Genomic DNA, 20,564 nt, shown 5'->3' on the forward strand with positions numbered 1-20,564 from the left:
AGTTGAAGAAGAACTCCGGTATTACAGACCCATGGGATCAATATTTTAGCTGGATGAGTGGGTGGCAGAAGGTGGTCGCCCAGATAGGGGTAACGGTACTAATAATCCTGGTTCTTTTAGCCCTGATTGTATGCTGTATTCTACCTTTCGTAAAGAAGTTAATGAGCAAGGGTGTAGACAATAGCACACCTACATTTCTCCACCAAGAAGAAGAGGACCCTCTTATGATGGAGAATGACAAACCCTTCACTCCTCTACAGTCACTCCCTATCCAAAATCTCACAATCCTCTAGGGTTATAGGGATAGATAGCACCTGATTGCCCTTCTCCAGCTGTATCGAGGGGGGTAGTGAACTAGTTGCTGCCTAACTCTATATACAGCTTAAAAAGAGTTGCTGAGGAGAATGGGCCAGGTGAGTAGGACCTTTAGATGAGGGACAGAAGAAAATAGCCATTTTAGGGGGGACTGTTAAGGAATCTAATGTACATAATGATAATCAGAAAATGTCTATTTGCTTATGTGTATACATGTTCCCATGCTCCTTACTTATTATGTAGCATACAGATTGACTCTCTGTTTGGAGGTAAGATGGCGTCTACCCCCTACATCCCCCGCGTTAGAAGAATTCATTTGAGATAAGAAAACCAGCTTCAACCAAACTTCAAGCATCAAGTTTCTTCATTTCTCTTGTATTGTAACCAATAAGATGTACCAATTAGACTGACATAGTAATGACGTATCTTTCTGTATAAAATATTAACACCGCCCACGAATAAATCAGATTATTAGAAGTAGCCGAGCTGAACGTGTTTCAGAGAGTGTTTACTTCTAATGTGCATGCACATTTATACTTTTTAATTAGAAATAGCAGCAGATAACCAAGAACTAATTTGTAGTTCTTATCTATTTCACTGCTATAGGGCTGTCAGCAAGTGGTTAAGAGGGAAGGAGGAGGCCCACCATTTCTAACCTCCTTTTCGAATGTTAGTCGATTGGTTATGCTTGGCTTCAGGCATATCTGCATTGTTGACCCAGAACAAGCATGTAGCTAATGAAAATCAGAGAAATAACATTATTCTTATCTCTGTAAGTCTTTTGAGTCAGTGATTCAGAATGTACTGAAGCCAAAGGAGCACAATACAGCAAGCAACTAGCATTTTCAGAAAGAGAGGTCAACAATTACCACCTATATACAGTATTTCTCTAATGTCAGGCTGATTTTGAAATGGAGTTCTTTAAACCAAGATAAGTACAGAGATGCCTTGATCACACAAACCTCTTGGCCTCCTAATCTCTGTATTAGATGTGTTTTTATGGGAGGAACCTTTCTGTAATAGGCTTCTTAAAACCAGACTATAGCTGTAGTAAGTGATATGCCCAGATCCTAGAGGCTTGTATTACTTCAGATCCATTTGAGACAGAGAATACCTAACGTCTCTGAGGGGCTAAAGGTAAGTACAGGGCATATGCAGGTTATGTTTACTTACAGACTTTTATTTTTGTAGTCTGTTTTGCATAACAACTGAAAAAAAACGACATAATGATCTATTTTCTTCCAATCACAGTTGATAGCTATTGCAAGCGGCAAACTTCTACTGTAATTCCTATCACTCCTAGAGACTGGTTTTTGTTGTGGGGTCCATGTTTTTTCTTAACAGGTTTCCAAATCCAAAATGCGGAGTAGACAATGTTTAACGTCATGCCTCGCTGCATACAGTTTTTTGAAGCAAATCGTATTTGTGAATCTGTTGTAAAGTTTATGGAGATCCTGCCAGTAAGAGCACTTCTTGTTGCATGCTGACAAAGCTAAGCCACTAGCAGTAGAGCTGTCAGCCCTCCATGCGAGGTCCTTCAGTTGGTTGTTAGGATGTGTATATAATAGACCTATTAGACAGACAAGCAACACTGATGCTAATTTCAAGACAGTGGCTTAAAGTGTAAGTTTATCTTTTCAGAAATAATGAAAAGGGAGGTAGCGCTCACCCCTGGTCCCCGCTGTACTTACCTTTGTGAGTGATGATCTGTCACTCCCCACGCAGCCAGAGCAACAGTCAGGGGATTTGAAATCCCTGCTCTTCTTCCCCTTCTTTCTGTAGGGCATTCAGGAAAGATCAGAGCAATTCTGATTGGTCAAAGCAGTCACATGCCAATGTTGACCCATCAGAATTGCTCTGACCCGTCCTGGAAGCCTTACAGAAAAAGGGGAAGAAAAGTAAGGATTTAAACGGTCCCTGGACCGTTACACTGGCTGCGCGGGCACTGACAGCTCATCACCCATGGAGGTAAGTACAGTGGGGACTGGGAGGTAGGGAATGTATAGAGGTTTAGTTCACCTTTTCATTTTTTTATGAAAAGGTGGACTAACCCTTTAATGTTGTCCACTTACAATAAGAAGTGCTGTTACCAACGTGAAACATGGCAAAAGAATAATTTTAAAAATTGCTTCAGAAAACTGTATACAGTGAGGCATAATGCCATACATACTGAACAATAGATTTAGATTTACATGTAAATTCATTTTAAATCATTAAAAATGTGCAAAAGTTTGTATGTACTTATGTATCAATGTGTTCTTACTGAGAGCTGGTGTTATTTTGCCTCATTCACCTGTTAGCATCAACAACACCTAAAGATAGAAAAAATTCCAGTTCTTAGTAAAAGTGCATTGATACTTAACAGCCAAACTTTATACTTGCTCAAAATCTTATTTACATATATGTTTGTTTATTGATACAATAAAGTGTAACTTTACAGTTTAATTGACACATTATGTGAAGTGTAACTCCATTGCCACTCTTCAGTGGCTTCTGATTCCCAAATTTGCCCTATCACAGGGCACCCTCTGTTAGTATTTTCTTTTTATTTGACTCCAACAGGTCTGCTTTAATAAATCATCCTCTCTTCTACTTAATCAGAGCATAGCTAGAGGCCACTGAAGCTATCTGATTAAATACTGAGTGGGCAGGAAATGTACATAATTTTAGGTTTAGTTTACAGTTGTGGTTGGGAAATGGTAAAAACGGGTCGTTAAGCTGTGTTTTTACTGCCCACTCCTCCCCCACCAAACCACACTGCCTAAAATGAAAAGGCAGCTATGGAAGGAGATACACTTTTCATGCCTGAACTGAGATTGACGTTTTCAAGTTAATACATGTAGTTGCAGTGTGGGCTTCTAGGGGTTAAAACAGGCAGTGAGGAGGTGATGTAATGCCTCCTCCCTGCCTGTCAAATGTCCTCTGAAAAGTGACCCATCGCAGATTGCTTTTCAGAGGGCAGTACTAGTGTAAATGAGCCCTTAAAGTTAGTGTTCAAGTTGATACTCCTTTGTTGACTTGAAAGTCTCCTAACATGCAGCCTCTGTAATGACAGCTCTCTTCAGTCACTCTCCTTCTGTGCCCAAAAAGGCACAATTTTGCTAGTAATTAACAGGATAACATTAAACTGCAATAGATAGGCTTAACCTCCAGTGGGATTTAGAGTTTATTAATATACTTTTTTTTTTTGCAGTAATGTCCCTGGAAAGTACCCCAAAATGTCGGCAGTTGTAATTATACATCCCTTTAATTTGTGGTATTATATGAAGTCTGCATTATTACCGAATTGTGCATTTAAAATATGCAGTAATAATTATGCTTGGAAACAGAATAAACACTATTGTAAAGCACAATCAGCAGGAGAAAAGAATAACTATCTTATGTGAACATCCTTATCCAAGAAATAATTACAGCTATTATGTACTTTCAGCAAACTCCTGTAAAGTATGAAGCAGAGATGCTAATTCATTAATTTAAATTCCACTGCCAATGGGGTACACTTGAAATAGTTGTGCTGCAATAGAAGCAAATTATGAATGATAATTAGTTCTATGCGCTGCAGTTAACAACAAATACAGCATCCTCACGGTTCTGAATTTATAAATGTCAGTTAGATTGCTAATTTGTTCTAAGGGATTTAGGCCAATTTTGGCTACTGATGTGGCTAATCCAAGTATTTTAATTCACTAGCTATAATTGAACAGGATAAGGACATCCACAGATATGAGATAGCCTTCTGCCAAACTATGCTTGCTATTGATGTATAAGCCTGCATGCTTGTATCAGCTAAACATGCATGTTTGTGCACTAAGCAGACATTACCATTGCTGGTGTGATCAATTGTTTTTGGGGAAAAAGAATAGCCACCTTTTGCCAAAATCCTCCCCAGTTGACCGATTCTCCCCTGAGACTGATCTTCCAGAAAAGGAATCTGGAAAGTACCAGGTTACCATTAGAAATTAAATTTCCCGAGCTGACTGTAAGTTGGAAAAAAAGGTTATATGTAGTGATCAGAAAGTTAGGTGCCTGCACAGACCTATATCACTGTTATGCCCCATACACACGGTCAGACTTTCTGATGGAAAATGTGCGATTGGATCGTGTTGTCAGAAAATCTGATTGCGTGTGTCTCCATCAGACTTTTTCCGTCTGAATTTCCGGCACACAAAGTTTGAGAGCAGAATCTAAAATTTTCCGACAACAAAATCTGATCGTTTAAATTCCGATCGTGTGTAGACAATTCCGACGGACAAAGTGCCATGCATGCTCAGAATAAATTACGAGACAAAAGCTATTGGCTACTGCCCTCTTTATAGTCCCTTCGTACACGTTGTACGTCACTGCATTCTGAACGATCTGCTTTTCCGACAACTTTGTGCGACGGTGTGTATGCAAGACAATTTTGGGCCAAAACCCATCGAAACAAATCCAACGGATTTTGTCGTCGGAATGTCCGTGTGTATGGGGCATTAGAGTAATTAAAGTCATTTTTTTATATGACATTTTTGTAAGCTTCAATATTTTTGTCCATATTTTGTTGTTGTATTTAACCACCTCGCGCCCGCCCTATAGCCGAATGACGGCCGTAGAGCAGGCGCTTTCGTCCTGGAGGCCGTCCCTGGACGTCCTGTTTACTTCCACAATGCGCACCGCCGCCGCGTCCCCCAGAGACAGGCAAACACAGATCGCTGTAAACAGCCAATCACAGCGGCCGTTTACAGCGCGATCGCGTGTCCAATGTGAGATGATCTCATATGTAAACATATGAGATCATCTCTTAGCGCCGCTCTCCCTCCTCACACAGACAGCGTGTGAGAGGGGAGAGATGTACGGCTGCAGCGGCCGTAAGTGTTAAAAAAAAAAAAAAGTTAAAAAAAGTGCCATCCTCCCCCAGTGCCATCCTGCCCCAGTGCTATCCTGCCCCAGTGCTATCCTGCCCCAGTGCCATCCTGCCCCAGTGCCATCCACCCCAGTGCCATCCACCCCAATGCTACCTGCCCCCAGTGCCACCTGTTAGGCCGCGTACACACGCGGGGACTGTCTGCCGAAACTAAGTTCGTCAAGCAGTCCGCTCAAACTTTTGAATGAACGAACACGCCCACACACGGCACTTTTTGAGCGGACAAATACGGCAAACTTTGTTCGTCGTACTAAGTCCGCGCAACTTTTGAAATGAACGGACTCGCCCACACACGAGGCAACAGTCCGCTCATTTCGAGCGCGTGTGCAGGTAGGCGGGGCCCGCGACGGAGACGTCGCGGGCTCCGCCGCCTGGAATGTACTTAAAGAGGAACCCCAACGCCGAAAAAAAATCGGCGTGGGGTCCCCCCAAAGTCCACAACAGACCCTTGTCCGAGCACGCTACCCGGCCGGCCAGGAAAGGGGGGCGAGCGAGCGCGCTCCCCTCCCGAGCCGTACCAGGCCGCGTGCACTCAACATGGGGGGTGCCTTGGGGAAGGGGGGGCCGCGCGGCCCCCCCACCCCAAAGCACCTTGTCCCCATGTTGATGAGGACAAGGGCCTCTTCCCGACAACCCTGGCCGTTGGTTGTCGGGGTCTGCGGGCGGGGGGGCTTATCGGAATCCGGGAGCCCCCTTTAATAAGGGGGCCCCCGGATACCGGCCCCCCACCCTATGTGAATGAGTATGGGGTACAATGTACCCCTACCCATTCACCTGTAAAATAAAAGTACCCCAAAAAAAAACACAACACACGAGATAAAATATTTTATTGCACAGCTCCGGGGGTCTTCCGTCTTCGGGGGTCTTCTCGCCGGACTCCTCCGCTATCTTCTTGTAGCTCTTTTGCTAGCGGAGGAGTCCGGCTTTCTTCCTCCCCGCCGCCGGCCTCTTCTCCCGACTTCGGGGGTCTTGTCCCCCTCTTCGGTTCTTCTGCCGGGCCACCGCGCCTTCTTATAGCTCTTTTACAGGCGGTGGCCCGGTCTTCTGTCGCCGCCGCCTTCCGTTCTTCTGCCGGGCCACCGCACCTTCTTATAGCTCTTTTAGAGGCGGTGGCCCGGTCTTCTGTCACCGCTGTCGCCTTCCGGTCGCCTTCCGTTCTTCTTCTTGTTCTTCTTCTTCTTCTTCTCCAGGAGATGTTGACACGTCGCTCTCTCCGGCCGGAATGCCAGAGCCGCGCTGTGCGGCCACTTATATAGTGACAATGGGGCGGTGTCACATGGTATATGTCACATGGGTTGGTCACATGGGTTGATGTCACATGGGGACTATGACATCATAAGGGGGCGGGGTCACCATCTGACCAACCCATGTGACATATACCATGTGACACCGCCCCATTGTCACTATATAAGTGGCCGCACAGCGCGGCTCTGGCATTCCGGCCGGAGAGAGCGACGTGTCAACATCTCCTGGAGAAGAAGAAGAAGAAGAACAAGAAGAAGAACGGAAGGCGACCGGAAGGCGACAGCGGCGACAGAAGACCGGGCCACCGCCTCTAAAAGAGCTATAAGAAGGCGCGGTGGCCCGGCAGAAGAACGGAAGGTCGGCGGCGACAGAAGACCGGGCCACCGCCTGTAAAAGAGCTATAAGAAGGCGCGGTGGCCCGGCAGAAGAACCGAAGAGGGGGACAAGACCCCCGAAGTCGGGAGAAGAGGCCGGCGGCAGGAGGAAGAAAGCCGGACTCCTCCGCTAGCAAAAGAGCTACAAGAAGATAGCAGAGGAGTCCGGCGAGAAGACCCCTGAAGACGGAAGACCCCCGGAGCTGTGCAATAAAATATTTTATCTCGTGTGTTGTGTTTTTTTTTTGGGTACTTTTATTTTACAGGTGAATGGGTAGGGGTACATTGTACCCCATACTCATCCACATAGGGTGGGGGGCCGGTATCCGGGGGCCCCCTTATTAAAGGGGGCTCCTGGATTCCGATAAGCCCCCCGCCCGCAGACCCCGACAACCAACGGCCAGGGTTGTCGGGAAGAGGCCCTTGTCCTCATCAACATGGGGACAAGGTGCTTTGGGGTGGGGGGGCCACGCGGCCCCCCCTTCCCCAAGGCACCCCCCATGTTGAGTGCACGCGGCCTGGTACGGCTCGGGAGGGGGGGCGCGCTCGCTCGCCCCCCTTTCCTGGCCGGCCGGGTAGCGTGCTCGGACAAGGGTCTGTTGTGGACTTTGGGGGGACCCCCACGCCGATTTTTTTCGGCGTTGGGGTTCCCTTTTAAGTCCATACCAGGCGGCGGGGCCCGCGACGTCTCCTTCGCGGGCCCCGCCTACCTGGAGACGCGCTCGAAATGAGCAGACTTTCCTCCAAGCGGGAACAGTTTGCTCATTTCGAAAGTGGCCTACACACGGGCGGACTGTCCGCTCAAACCAAGTTTCAGCGGACAGTTTTTCGGAATTTCCGAAAAACTTTGTTCGTCAAACTGTCCGCTGAAACTGTCCGCTGAAGCCCCACACACGAGCGGACTGTCGGCTGAAACACTGTTCAGCGGACAAAGTTGAGCGAACAGTCCGCCCGTGTGTACGCGGCCTTAGTGCTCTCTTTCCCCAGTGCCACCTGTTGTCAGTGCCATTTATCCCCAGTGCCATCTGTCATCAGTGCCACGTATAAGTGCCATCTGTCATCAGTGCCACCTGTCAGTGTCACGTGCCATCTGTTGTCAGTGTCACGTGTCATCAATGCCACTTATCAGTGCCATCTGTCATCAGTGTCACGCGTCATCGGTGCCACGTATTAGTGCCATCTGTCATTGGCGCCACGTATTAGTGCCACATGTCATCAGTGCCACGTATTAGTGCCATCTGTCATCAGTGCCACGTATTAGTGCCATCTGTCATCAGTGCCACCTATTAGTGCCATCTGTCATCAGTGCCACGTGTCATCAGTGCCACGTATAAGTGTCATCATTGCCACGTATCAGTGCCATCTGTCATCAGTGTCACGTTTCATTGTCCTGGTGCTCCAGGGCCTTCAAAAGTGTAATAAGTAGTCAACAAGTTAAATGTGTAATTTATGCTCCTAGAACACGTGATGGCGCTCCCTACATGTTGGGCCTCTCTATGTGGCCAGGCTGTGAAAAAGTTCCACACATGTGGTATTGTAATACTCAGGAGGAGTAGCAGACTTTTTTTGGGGGTGTCATTTGTGGTATACACGTGACATGTGAGAGAAATAACCTATTACAATGACAATTTTGTGGAAAAAAATAAAAAAAATTAAAAATCTTAATTTTGCAAAGAATTGTGGGAAAAAAATGACAGCATCAAAAAGCTCACCATGCCTCTTACTAAATACCTTGGAATGTCTACTTTCCAAAAAGGGGTCATTTGGGGAGTATTTGTACTTTCCTGACTTGTTCGGGTCACAAGAAATGAGATCGGCCACCAGTACATCAGATGTGATCAATTTTATGCGATTCGCACCACAGCTTGTAGACTCTCTAACTTTCACAAAGACCAAATAATATCCACTAATTTGGGTTATTTTACCAAAGATATGTAGCTGTATAAATTGTGGCCAAAATGTATACCTTGAACCGAAGAACCGGAGAGGGGGACAAGACCCCCGAAGTCGGAAGAAGACCCCGGGCGGCGACGAAGAGGAAAGCCGGGCTCCTCCACTAGTAAAAGAGCTAGCAAAAGAGCAGAAGATAGTGGAGGAGTCCGGCGAGAAGACCCCCCAAGACAGAAGAAGACCCCCGGAGCTGTGAAATAAATTATTTTTAACCCTTGTGTGTTGTGTTTTATTTACATTTTTTTCACCAGGTGAATGGGTAGGGGTACATTGTACCCCATACTCATTCCCATAGGGTGGCGGGCCGGTATCTGGGGACCCCATTATTAAAGGGAGCTCCCGGATTCCGATAAGCCCCCCGCCCGCAGACCCTGACAACCAACGGCCAGGGTTGTCAGGAAGAGGACCTTGTCCTCATCAACATGAGGACAAGGTGCTTTGGGGTGGGGGGCCTCACGGCCCCCCTTTCCCAAAGCACTCCCCATGTGGAGGGCACGCGGCCTGGTATGGCTCAGAAGGGGGGGGGGCGCTCGCTCATCCCCACCCCCTTTCCTGCGTGCTCTGATAAGGGTCTTATATGGACCTTGGGGGGGACTCTCACGCATTTTTTTCGGCGTAGGGCTTCCCCTTTAAGTCCATACCAGGTGACGGGGCCAGTGACGTGTCAATCGTGACATTGACTTCCTTCGCTAGTCCCGGCTACCTGGAGCCCTGTTCAAAATGAACGGACTTTCCTCCGTGTGTGGGCAAGTCCGTTCGCCTAGTTCGCCGGAAAAGTCCGGTCGTGTGTGGGCAGGTCCGCTCGTTCGGAAAGTCCGGCGAACTTTCTAGCGGTTTGTCCGCCAGACTAAGTCTAGCGGATAGTCTGATCATGTGTGCGCGGCATTAGGCAGCACTCCAAAGCAGGAAGCAGAGCCTGCATATGTAATGAACAAAAATGGCTGTTTTCATGTGCATTTATAAATACAAACTATACCCAGAAACAAGGTTTTTAAAACATAAGCACACATGGAATGAACTACTTACACCAAACAAATCTCTTTTACATGTTTACTTATAGATATACTTTACTTGTATTCCCTTCCTGTACACAATCAGTATATAACCATTCCCAGGGCATTGCGACAAGGATAATAAATATCCTTCCTTTGGTGGGCACCAGCTGGCACTTTTGGGTTGATTTAGTAAAGACAAATAGGTTGTTCACTTTGCAAGAGAATTTGCTTCAGAGCTTAGTGAATGTGGTGTAAAGAACACCCAAAAAAAATATTTTTTTCTTGCACATGATTGGATGATGCATATTAGAAAAGCATGACCTTATTCACTAAGTTCTGGGGAAAATCCCCCCAGTCTATTTACCTTAAAGTGGAACCTTACCCATAACAACTTATGTTCTTTCGCAAAGAACATACATTCCACATTAAGAATTATGCTCCAAAAGTTGTGTGTGCTGTAAATTGCCTCCTGCATTGCACTTTTATTTCTTCTTGTTGGAGGCTGTCATTTTTTTTGAAGACCAGAGCCCCTGAACAGCAGTAAATCTTTAGGCTTTCCGCACATTGGCCTCTAGTGGCACAGTGCTGAGAATAAAGATCAACTAGAGCTGTGCAGAGCAAGGTGAGATAGTTTATTACTGGAATTTAAATGGTATAGGCACTTAAAGAGGGATTCCACCTACAAAAAAATATTAAAAGCCAGCAGCTATAAATACTACAGCTGCTGACTTTTAATAAATGGACACTCACCTGTCCCGGGTTCCAGCGATGCCGGCAGCCGAGGCCGATCGATCGCTCGGCTTTCGGCTGCTGCCGCCACCATTCTAGGTGAGGGAATCAGGAAGTGAAGCGAATCGGCTTCACTTCCCGGTTCCCTACTGCGCATGCGCGAGTCACGCATCGCAATAGGAATTGTCCGCGCTGTCTCTGAGACCCGTGTGTGTCTCAGCAGACAGCGCGGCAGGACAGGAAATGACGTAGACTCCCACGGGAGTCTATGCCCGGAAGTGGGTGTAAATACCTGTCTTTGACAGGTATCTGCACCCCCCTCCTCCCTGAAAGGTGCCAATTGTTACACCGGAGGGGGGGAGGGTTCCGATCAGCGGAAGTTCCACTTTAGGGTGGAACCCCGCTTTAAGCAGGCCAAATAGACGGTGCAAATTTCTTTCTCGCAACCACATCCCCATTGAGAGAAGACAGTGTTTATTGCTAGTGTCTAAAGCAGCTGCTAGTGATAATCGCAAGTAAATATGGCAGGCTGGTTGTACCCAAGTTGATTGATTGATCAACTTGGTACATTCAGCCAGCCCATACACTGTTCGAATCTCGACCGGTTCAGCAGATTTTAACCGCCTATGACCGGCCTTATTTTTTATATTTTACATACTGTAGCAATACCTGTAATAGGGACCAGCTTGAAGTAATCTATCAGGACTTAATTTTCTAACTGAAGTTCTACTCTAAGTAAATCAACCACACTATGCAGCTATGGCCATCTATGACCACATACAAGCTGGAGGCTTCATTGACAAAAAAAAGTATTTAATCTTCAGATGGCAATACAGCCGAAAAATGGAAGTGTTAAACTATTTAATACAGTAGGTGTCAGATATAATTACAGTACTAAAAATACAAAATAAATAATATAAATGCATTGATACTTAAATTCTTTTTACACATTTTTGTCTATAATTAAAAAAACAGCCAAGTTTTTTATAAAAAAAAGTGTACTAAATAAAAGCTTTATATGTTATCCCAAAAATATATATATAAATTATTTAGGTATCCAACTTAGTAATAGCGTTATTGTCAAGGTAACCAATGTTTGCTGACGCTGCTAAATTTGGGATAAGCATCTAGGCATTAATGACCTCCAGTCATAAAATGGTTAAAAACAATGCCCAACTGTGTTTTGACATACAAGTCTGTTTAGCGGTGAAATATGTTTGTATTCATACTGATTAGGTGATAGCATCCTAATTGTATGTTGTGAAAGGTTTGCAAAACATTTTAATGGATCTTAATTGATTTTCCTAGCAGTCTTGCCTCAGAAAAAAAGAAACCAGGTCTAAAGTCATAAATAAGCAAGATAGGAAAAATGATGGTAAACTGCCGCACTGATTTGACTTTATCAAGAAAATGAAAACCCATTTATTTACAGGTTGTGCTGTGTTAGAAATATCTCTTAAGGTAGATAGGTCGCCATGACTGCTGAGAAGCATAGGCTCATTTCTGACCAGTGAATAAACCAATACCTTGCCCCCCCCAAAAAAAGACACGGAAGCTGATTAAGTTGGAAATTGGGGAAGGCCACAGCTTTATTGAATTTTCCAAAAGTAATGCCAGTCACAGTTATACTATGAGCATCCAGGGGCGTGGCCTGAGGTGCAATGGAGTAGGACGTCTGCGGTGTGAGCTCCGCTCGTCCACACTCCTGATTCTACTATCCTGCACCATCCTTCCTCCACATAACATCTGGATGACCCTGCCTCACCCCTCGCTCTAGCCCTGAAGCCGTCTGTCCGTTTTGAATGCCGCACGGACCCGCGCCGGTAAGCTCTGCATGCCTGGGGACTGCCTGTAGGAAAGACCGCGGCTTCGGCCTAGTCGCCGGTCCGGCGGCCATCTTGCTTCACCCGGCGGCAGCTTTCTTGGGCCTTTTCTGTCCTCCGATCCACCCCGGAATCGCTGCAACATACCCCCGGCTACCGGACTGCCCTCGGCCGCGGGTGTAGTGCCGCTCTGCCGATAGCGGCCGGTGGGATTGTCGGCGGCGCCGGCCTGATTCCCGGCCGGCGGCCATCTTGCTCCACCCGCGGTGGCCCCTATAGACCTCATTCCCACTCTATACTGCTGTAACCCCCTGCCTGTAGCTGCCAATTCGCCCCTTGCCACCCAGGAAGTGCCCCTCTACCCTGCAGCAGCTGGTTGGGTGGCCTGTGGGACCGGCCCGGGCCCTGGAACAGTGGCCATTTTGCTACACCCTCTGCAGCCCCTTTGCTATGTACTTTGTGGCCTCCTGCTCGCCCTGTGCCCGTTTCTCCCCTGCTGCAGCCGCTGATTCCTGCGGGCCCTCAGCCCCCGTCTACTAGCCTTGCCTGCGGCTTTTTGTGACTGTCACGAGAGGGGAGGGTGAACGGCTGGCCTAATACATAGCGGCTATTTTGGAACACCCCGGGCTATACTGGACCATGTCCCCACCTAAAAAGTCCAACGAGGCCGCTGACAAACTTGCCAGGTACCGCCACCATGAAGAGGAACACCGGGCCAAGGATGGCGCTGGTGCTCCCCCTGACTCAGACCACTCTACGTCGGCCACTAATCAAGTTTTGGACGCTATAGCCCTATGTCAGAGCACGCTCACCTCCAAAATTGAGGAGGTCAAAATTGATGTGTCCCTCATCCGGCAAGACCTCTCTACCCTTCGGGATCGCGTGGCGGAGACAGAGACCCGCATCAGTAGAGCTGAAGACATCATACACCCCCTACAACACACTACTGATGAGGTACGCCGTCAGCTGCAACAGCTTAGCGCAAAACAAGACGACATGGAAAATCGTCTCCGAAGATGTAATCTCCGCTTTATCGGCCTCCCTGAGACAGCTGAAGGTAACGATCCAGCGGGCTTCCTCGAAAATCTCCTGACCTCCACCTTCGGCAGAGAGGCATTTTCGGTGATGTTCGCAGTGGAGAGAGCTCATCGAATTCCGGCCCGTCCCCCTCCCCAGGGGGCCCCACCGCGTACTCTGATTGCGAAATTCCTTAACTTCAGGGACCGTGACAAGATCCTACGCCTGACTAGAGAGAGGGGTAATATTCCCCATACCAATACCCATGTGGCAGTATTCCCGGACTTTTCCAGTGAAGTGCAACGGCAGAGATCCAAGTTCCAGGATGTTAAGCGACGCCTCCGGGTTCTACACCTTAAATACTATGAGCACCCATAAACTCGCAGTCTAAGAGGCCTGTCCTTACCATCAGTGCCAGACAGGCATTAGACTGACCCCAGAATTTACCTTGAGGGCATAGCCCATAAAGCAACATCAATTGCTGGCAAGGTCAAAACTGCCAATAAAGCTGTGACAAAACTTCACAACAGCAGGGGGGTTTGGCAACTCTTGCTGAAGCTCCTCAGAGCAGTTGGATGTGCCCCAGTGTAGCATTTTCCTAGGGTTCATGCTCCACCCAGTCAGCTTAGGTCTTTGTAGCCAATCCTAAGGGAACTACTGAAAGAGGAATTCCACCCAAAAATGGAACTTACGCTTTATGTACTGGTGACCCCCTGACATGCCATTTGTCATGTCATTTTTTTGGGGGGAGGGGAGTGGGTACCCAGTTTTGACAGGCACCCCGCTCCCACTTCCTCTTGGAAGGAAGTTCACCTCCTCCCCCTCCCTCCCTGAAATCTTCTGGGACACATCACAGGTCCCAGAAGATTGTCTGCCCATTCACAGCAAGCAGAGTGGCTCGCGCAGTGCGCACCCGGCTGTAAAACCACAGCCGAGCACCCACAGTTACAATGCGGGCGCCATGGAGAGGAGTGGGAGAGGTGCGAGGCTTTGTATGCCCACATCACTGGACCATGGGACAGGTGAGTGTCTGTTTATTAAAAGTCAGCAGCTACACTTTTTGTAGCTGCTGACTTTTAAATGGGTGGAACTCCACTTTAACTTCCCTTTAGGTTCACGCCCATGCTTCCAGCAATCAAGGCTCCCGTTACCTAAAGGAGGTTCAAGGGGCCTTCAATATAATAATAAAACTAATATATAAATATTAAATAAAGTGACAAAATGAATATGAAACATTTACTCTTTTTAGGGCTCTGGCACACGGGCATCTGGGCCTATTCAACATAAATCTTGGCATCTCCCCCACCTCCTGGGCAGCCCAGGTTCTGAGTACAGCCTCCTATAGACATGAATAGCTGTGAATGACTGTACTCTGTGTATACAGTAGTATTTTCCTAAAAATGAGTTTAGCTTATTTGTATGTAAAGAAATGTAAATATTCATGCTTTTTGCATACGCCAGTACACTATACTTGTCTATGAGCGGCTGCATTTTTCACTTGGTCTTTCCAAGTGGGGGAAAACACTTGGAATTATGTTGAGGGGCTCAGGTGCCTATGTGCAAAAGCTCTTAAATAATAAACAAGAAACATATAAAACAAATGTTTAATTTCTCTCTTTGTTTCCATTTAGAAAATACCAAAATGGCTGTCTCATACTGGAATATTCTGTTGGCCATTTTAAGTCGTGTCTTTTTCACGATACACGGTTTTCTTTTGGTATGGCAAGTGGTATTAGTAAAACAAAACTCTCTCTACTGGACGCTGGTGATTGGTCTTCTATTGCTGTACATGGAAATGGTGTTCACTCTAACTGTAACCAGAAAAGGAGAATGGAAATGGTAATTATTATTGTCAGATCCATGGATGTATCTTTAGTTACCAAATGTGTAAATGACTGAAAAGAAAAGGATAAAGGTAAAAACAGTACCAGGTCATGACGTTAACAATATTTTAAAGTTTAGAGGTCAAGAAAACCAAAACTACAAGATGGCTTGTTTAGCAGAGCTTTACATTCCATTCACAAATAATATGAAAAGGCTCAGACGTTGCACTAGCATGGTAAAGTACAAGCACTTCCTGTTGGGCTAAAGAAAATATGTCACTTTGCCCAATCAGGTTTTATTAATTTTCTAATCTTTCCATGTGCTGTGTTAGGGCTCTTTCACATGGGCAGGCAGAGGGCTTGGCTCGCAGCTTCGTTCACATAATGAACCCCCTTGGGAATTTAACATGATCACCTCCTGAACACCTAGCAGCTGCTGCTTTATTGCCCCCTAGAAAGAAATACACCCCATAATGCTTTTTTTCAGAGGGGGTTTAATACTGACACCTGTCTAAAAGATCCCTCAGGCTGCAGCATTTGGTTGCCCAGGCCTGAATACCATATCTTAGGAGGAAGGATAAAATGTCACATTCTTTCCTTATATCTAGAAGTACCCAACTTTCTATTGTTTTTTTAAGACTTCCTAACGCCTCTGGACTACTTGACACTCGTCAGAGTTGGAAGAGTTGGTGTCCCCTCTTCCTAGGAACCATAAACCTTAAAATGACAGGAGATGTTGAAAAAATGCAGACATTGAAGAAATCTGAACTGGGTAATGCATAATGGAGGGCCCCCTTCTCCATTCTGTGCAATGTTAAAATGACACAAAACTCTGGTTCAAACAAAAATCTAGTATAAGCATATTCTTAAAGTGTCTCTAAAGGCTCAAAGTGTTTTACCTTCATGCATTTTATACATGAAGGTAAAAAACCTTATGTGTGCAGCATCCCCCCCCAGCCCCACCTAAAATATACCTGAGTCCCATCTCAATTCAGCTATGTGCACAGGAGCCTCGGCTCTCCAGGCACTCTCCTTTCTCATTGGCTAAGACTGCAGGGGCAGCCATTGGCTGCCATTTGCAACCACTGAGGCAATGAAAAGAGAGAGGGGGGGCCAAGCCATGGCACTGTGTGTGAATGGAAGTGCAGAACAGCGGCTAGGGAGTGAGCTTGTTCAGGTGCCCTCATAGCAAACTGTATGCTCTGGGGGCACTTGGCAGCATGGAGGGGCCAGGAACACCACTGGGGACTAGAGAAGAGGAGGATCGGGGCTGCTCTGTACAGAGCAGGTATGTATGACATAATTCAACCCAAAAAAGTTATTCCCTTTTTCTTATCTGACTTCCTATTAGTATTTGTCCATGGTCCCACTGTACATAAAAACGTAGTCACTCTCTCTTGCTCACTCCTGAGAAGGACTTTGGACTATTGGATTTGTAGTGTACATAGAGTAGTGCACATGACTTCAACTAACATGCACTGCTCATTCCAAACAAATGGAAATAAAGAGGAAAAGGAGAGGTCCAAGCGATCATGGAGGACATTACAAGGAGGCAGTAAAACAGATTTACAGTTTCATAAAAACTAAATTACAGTAGCAAATGTGTATACATTATATTTGGAAAATAAGAATGCCGTTTGGTGTCAATTTAAAAAATTGAAAAAAAGTTTTATCTTTTAAAAAATGCAGAACATGTAGTTCGGTAAGCCAGGGCAATGGATGCATCCATTATCTAAGCACTGTATCACACACTGTACTAATGACCTGTAATAGCAATATCTGCATTAAAAAAAAAAAATCCTTTTAATCATCTCTCATTAGTAAACTGCAGAGCTTGCTTTATTACATACATGCCTGGTTATCCTATTACTCCAAGCCTCATTTATTAGTCGGTGAAGGTAAAACATGAGCTAGACTTTGATGTCTCTTTTTAAAAAGTGGTCATCATCCATGTTTAAAAGATTAAGCTATGCGCAGCGCTCAGTTTGCCCTGATCTGCCTCATGCTCAGTCATTAGTGAAGATTCAGATTTTGCATAATTGGCAGCTAGAAACCACCTTTATATATATTAGTAACAAGACAAATCGTTTCCATTAGGCGTCATGTTGTTAGGCGTTGTTCGCTTTTGTTCTCTGAACGCCGGACCTCCTTGCAGCAGAAAAACTGCCTTGAAGACCTGCTATTTCTGGCACTTTTTGTTTACATGTAACAATAACAATCAGGGTTTTTTTTGCTACAAAATTACTTAGAACCCCAAAACATTATATATATTTTTAAAGCAGAGGCCCTAGAGAATAAATTGGTGGGTTTTGCAATTTTCTATGTCACACAATATTTTCCAAAAACAATTTTTGGGAAAAAATACACTGTTTTTTGTAAAATATAAAAAAAATTACGTTATAACGAGCAAATATATACCAAACATGTCCTGCTTTAAAACTGCGCCCACTACTATACATAGTTACAGCTTTAAAAACCTTTAGAGGTTACCACTTGGTATTTACAGAAAAGGTCTTGTGCTAGAATTACTGCCTGTGATCTGACGTTCATGGAGATAACTCACATGTGGGAAGATCACTGTTTGCATGTGTGTGGGACTACCACGCATTTTCGCCTTTGCATTCTAGCACGGGGGGACAGGAATACTTACTTTTTTATACATTGTTGCTTTGTGACATCAATAGCCATGTGACAGGCACTGTTCACGGGGAGATCTGCAGTTGTTGACATTGGGTAAACTATAATGAACAGCCAAACAAAGCCGATCACGGACTTGTTTGGCTGTCCGGCCAGCCGGTGGACTTGCTGGCTGGTCACTCGAGTCTTCTGGTGGGACGAGAGAGCCTGAGCAAGCCACGGAAGGCAGCGGGAGGGGAAGGATGTCCTCTCTTGCTGCTTGCAATAGCAATTGAGCGCTGCTAATTAGCTGCTCCTTGAATCCTAATGACATACTAGGTATGTGATTTGGTGACAAGTGGTTAAAAAACATGCCTAAAGCCTTGTATTGCACACACGTTTAGAGGCGTCAAACAGAAAAAGAAAGGCCTTCCTCATCATGACAGGCTCCTCCACTAGGTACGTGACAGGTCCTATTAACATGGTCCAGGCTTCAGCTCCAAAACAGCTCCTCTGCAACACTCTTTGGTGAAGGTTTTCTTTCTCAATCACCATTTCTACAGGTAGCATCTTAGAGCCCACCGCATATGGCACATGCTGAGGCCTAGTAGGAACACAGCACACATGCTCCTCTTCCCAAAGGAATAACCCCAGGGGAAGAGAGTTCCGATCAGATCCTCCCAAATATTTATCTTCCCTCCAGCCACACCTTGCTGTTATCTCTGGTTCTCACCGAGAATTCTTTTGTATGGACATCATTTCCTCTCCACTCTTTCCCATAGTACTCGGTATGCCATGGCTGCAGGGCCACAATCCTGCCATAAACTGGGCCACGGGGGAAATTACTTTCTTTTCACCTTACTGCCAGAAGTTCTGTGGTTCTCCCGACCCTCTGAGACCATCCACCTTGTTATGTCTAGACTCGGAAGTCGAATTACGTCAGGCCATTCCTGAAGCTTATCATGAGTTCCTCGACGTGTTCAGTAAACAAAAGGCAGAGGTGCTTCCACCCCACCGAGCCTATGACTGCCCCACTGAACTGCTCCCTGGAGCCGAAATCCCGTTTGGAAGGATTTTTCCCCTGACAGAGGTAGAGCAAGGGAAGCTAAAAGAATATATTGATGAAAACCTGAAGAAAGGGTTAATTCGCCCGTCCACATCCCCAGTAGGTGCGGGTATTTTCTTTGTCGAGAAGAAAGACCACACCCTCCGACCCTGCGTGGACTACGGTGAATTGAATAACATTACTAAAAGGACCGTTACCCTCTTCCTTTAGTTCCGGAATTATTTCAAAGACTGGGGACCGCTATCATTTTCACTAAACTCGATCTCCGCAGGGCCTACAATCTGGTCCGTATCAAGGATGGAGACGAGTGGAACACCGCTTTTCGTACCCGATTTGGACACTTCGAGTACTTGGTGATGCCCTTCGGGTTGTGTAATGCCCCTGCTACCTTCCAATACTTTATCAACGATGTGCTCCGGGACTTTCCGGACTTATTTGCTGTTTTGTTTATTTAGATTACATTTTCATCTTTTCTTCTTCCCTCGAATCCCATCACTGGCATGTCAAGAGTGTGTTGGACCAGCTCCGACAACACGGTCTATATGCAAAAGCCGACAAGTGCCAATTTGAGCAGGAAAGTATACCATTCTTGGGCTTGATCATTTCCAGCAAAGGTATAAAGATGGACCCCCAGAAGATTGCTTTGTTTCTGGATTGGCCAATTCCTGCGGACAGGAAAGGAATCCAACGTTTCATCGGGTTTGCCAACTTTTATCGCAAATTCATAAAAGGGTTCTTGGCTATTGTTGCACCAATCACGCAGCTAACAAAACAAGGGACCCGTTTCCGTTGGACCCCTAAAGCCCAAGAAGCTTTTGAAATCCACAAGGGACTCTTCACCGCTGCTCCTGTCTTAAGACATCCAGATTTTTCCCTGCCATTTGTTCTAGAAGTGGATGCATCTGAAATTGCCGTAGGGGCAATATTGTCCCAAAGACAAGGAGCCAGGGCCCTGCTCCATCCCGTAGCTTTCTTCTCACGCAAGCTATCAGCAGCCGAGAAGAACTACGACGTAGGAGATTGGGAATTGTTAGCAATTAAATCTGCATTGAAAGAATGGCGCTATTTACTGGAAGGAGCTTCTCACCCGATCTTAATATTCACTGACCACAAGAACCTGGAGTATTTGAGATCCACAAAAAAGACTGAAGCCGAGACAAGCCAAGTGGGTGCTCTTTTTCTCCCGGTTCACCTTCCATGTAACTTATCGCTCAGGTTCTAAGAATGTAAAGCCAGATGCCTTGTCACGGATGTTCCACAAGTCCCAAGAAATTTCTCCTCCAGATACCATTCTCGCTCCTGGGAATTTCCTTCTGCTTCAGGAAGACCTTCTTTCCCGACTCAGACAAGCCTCCGTGGGGCAAATACTTTCTCCCGAACCAGAACTACAAGCCAGAGACAGTTACTGTGGCACAAAGACAAGATCTACATTCCAGAGGGCCTTCAGGTAACCGTTTTAGAGCTCTACAAAGCACTCGCCGGGCACTTTGGCATCACCAAAACCACCGACTTGGTACAACGTACCTTTTGGTGGCCTCAGTTGCGGGAGGACTGTAAGAAGTTTGTGGATACCTGCACTACGTGCATCAGGAGTAAGAGCTGTAGGACCTACTGTGGGGCCTACTCAAACCCCTGCCTGTTCCGGACAGGCCATGGAGAATGCTGTCTCTGGATTTCATCATTGAACTGCCCCGGCAGAGGATCATACCAC

The 20,564-nt window shown here is 46.1% G+C and overlaps 1 protein-coding gene across 1 annotated transcript in view; it reads left to right on the forward strand.

The window, feature by feature from the left end:
• The first annotated feature begins 1,349 nt into the window (after positions 1-1,349).
• The window catches only part of LOC143934223 (transmembrane protein 26-like), a 74,073-nt gene continuing 54,858 nt past the window's right edge, over positions 1,350-20,564 (forward strand). Inside the window, exons 1-2 of the mRNA XM_077457653.1 lie at positions 1,350-1,452; positions 14,980-15,187. Coding sequence (XP_077313779.1) covers positions 14,991-15,187 — 197 coding nt within the window. The 5' untranslated portion in view covers positions 1,350-1,452; positions 14,980-14,990. The remainder of the gene's footprint in view (positions 1,453-14,979; positions 15,188-20,564) is intronic.

Source organism: Lithobates pipiens, unplaced genomic scaffold (genome assembly GCF_037356315.1).
Source record: "Lithobates pipiens isolate NorthernLeopardFrog02 unplaced genomic scaffold, aLitPip1_a1.2 Scaffold_27, whole genome shotgun sequence".
Classification (NCBI taxonomy): domain Eukaryota; kingdom Metazoa; phylum Chordata; class Amphibia; order Anura; family Ranidae; genus Lithobates; species Lithobates pipiens.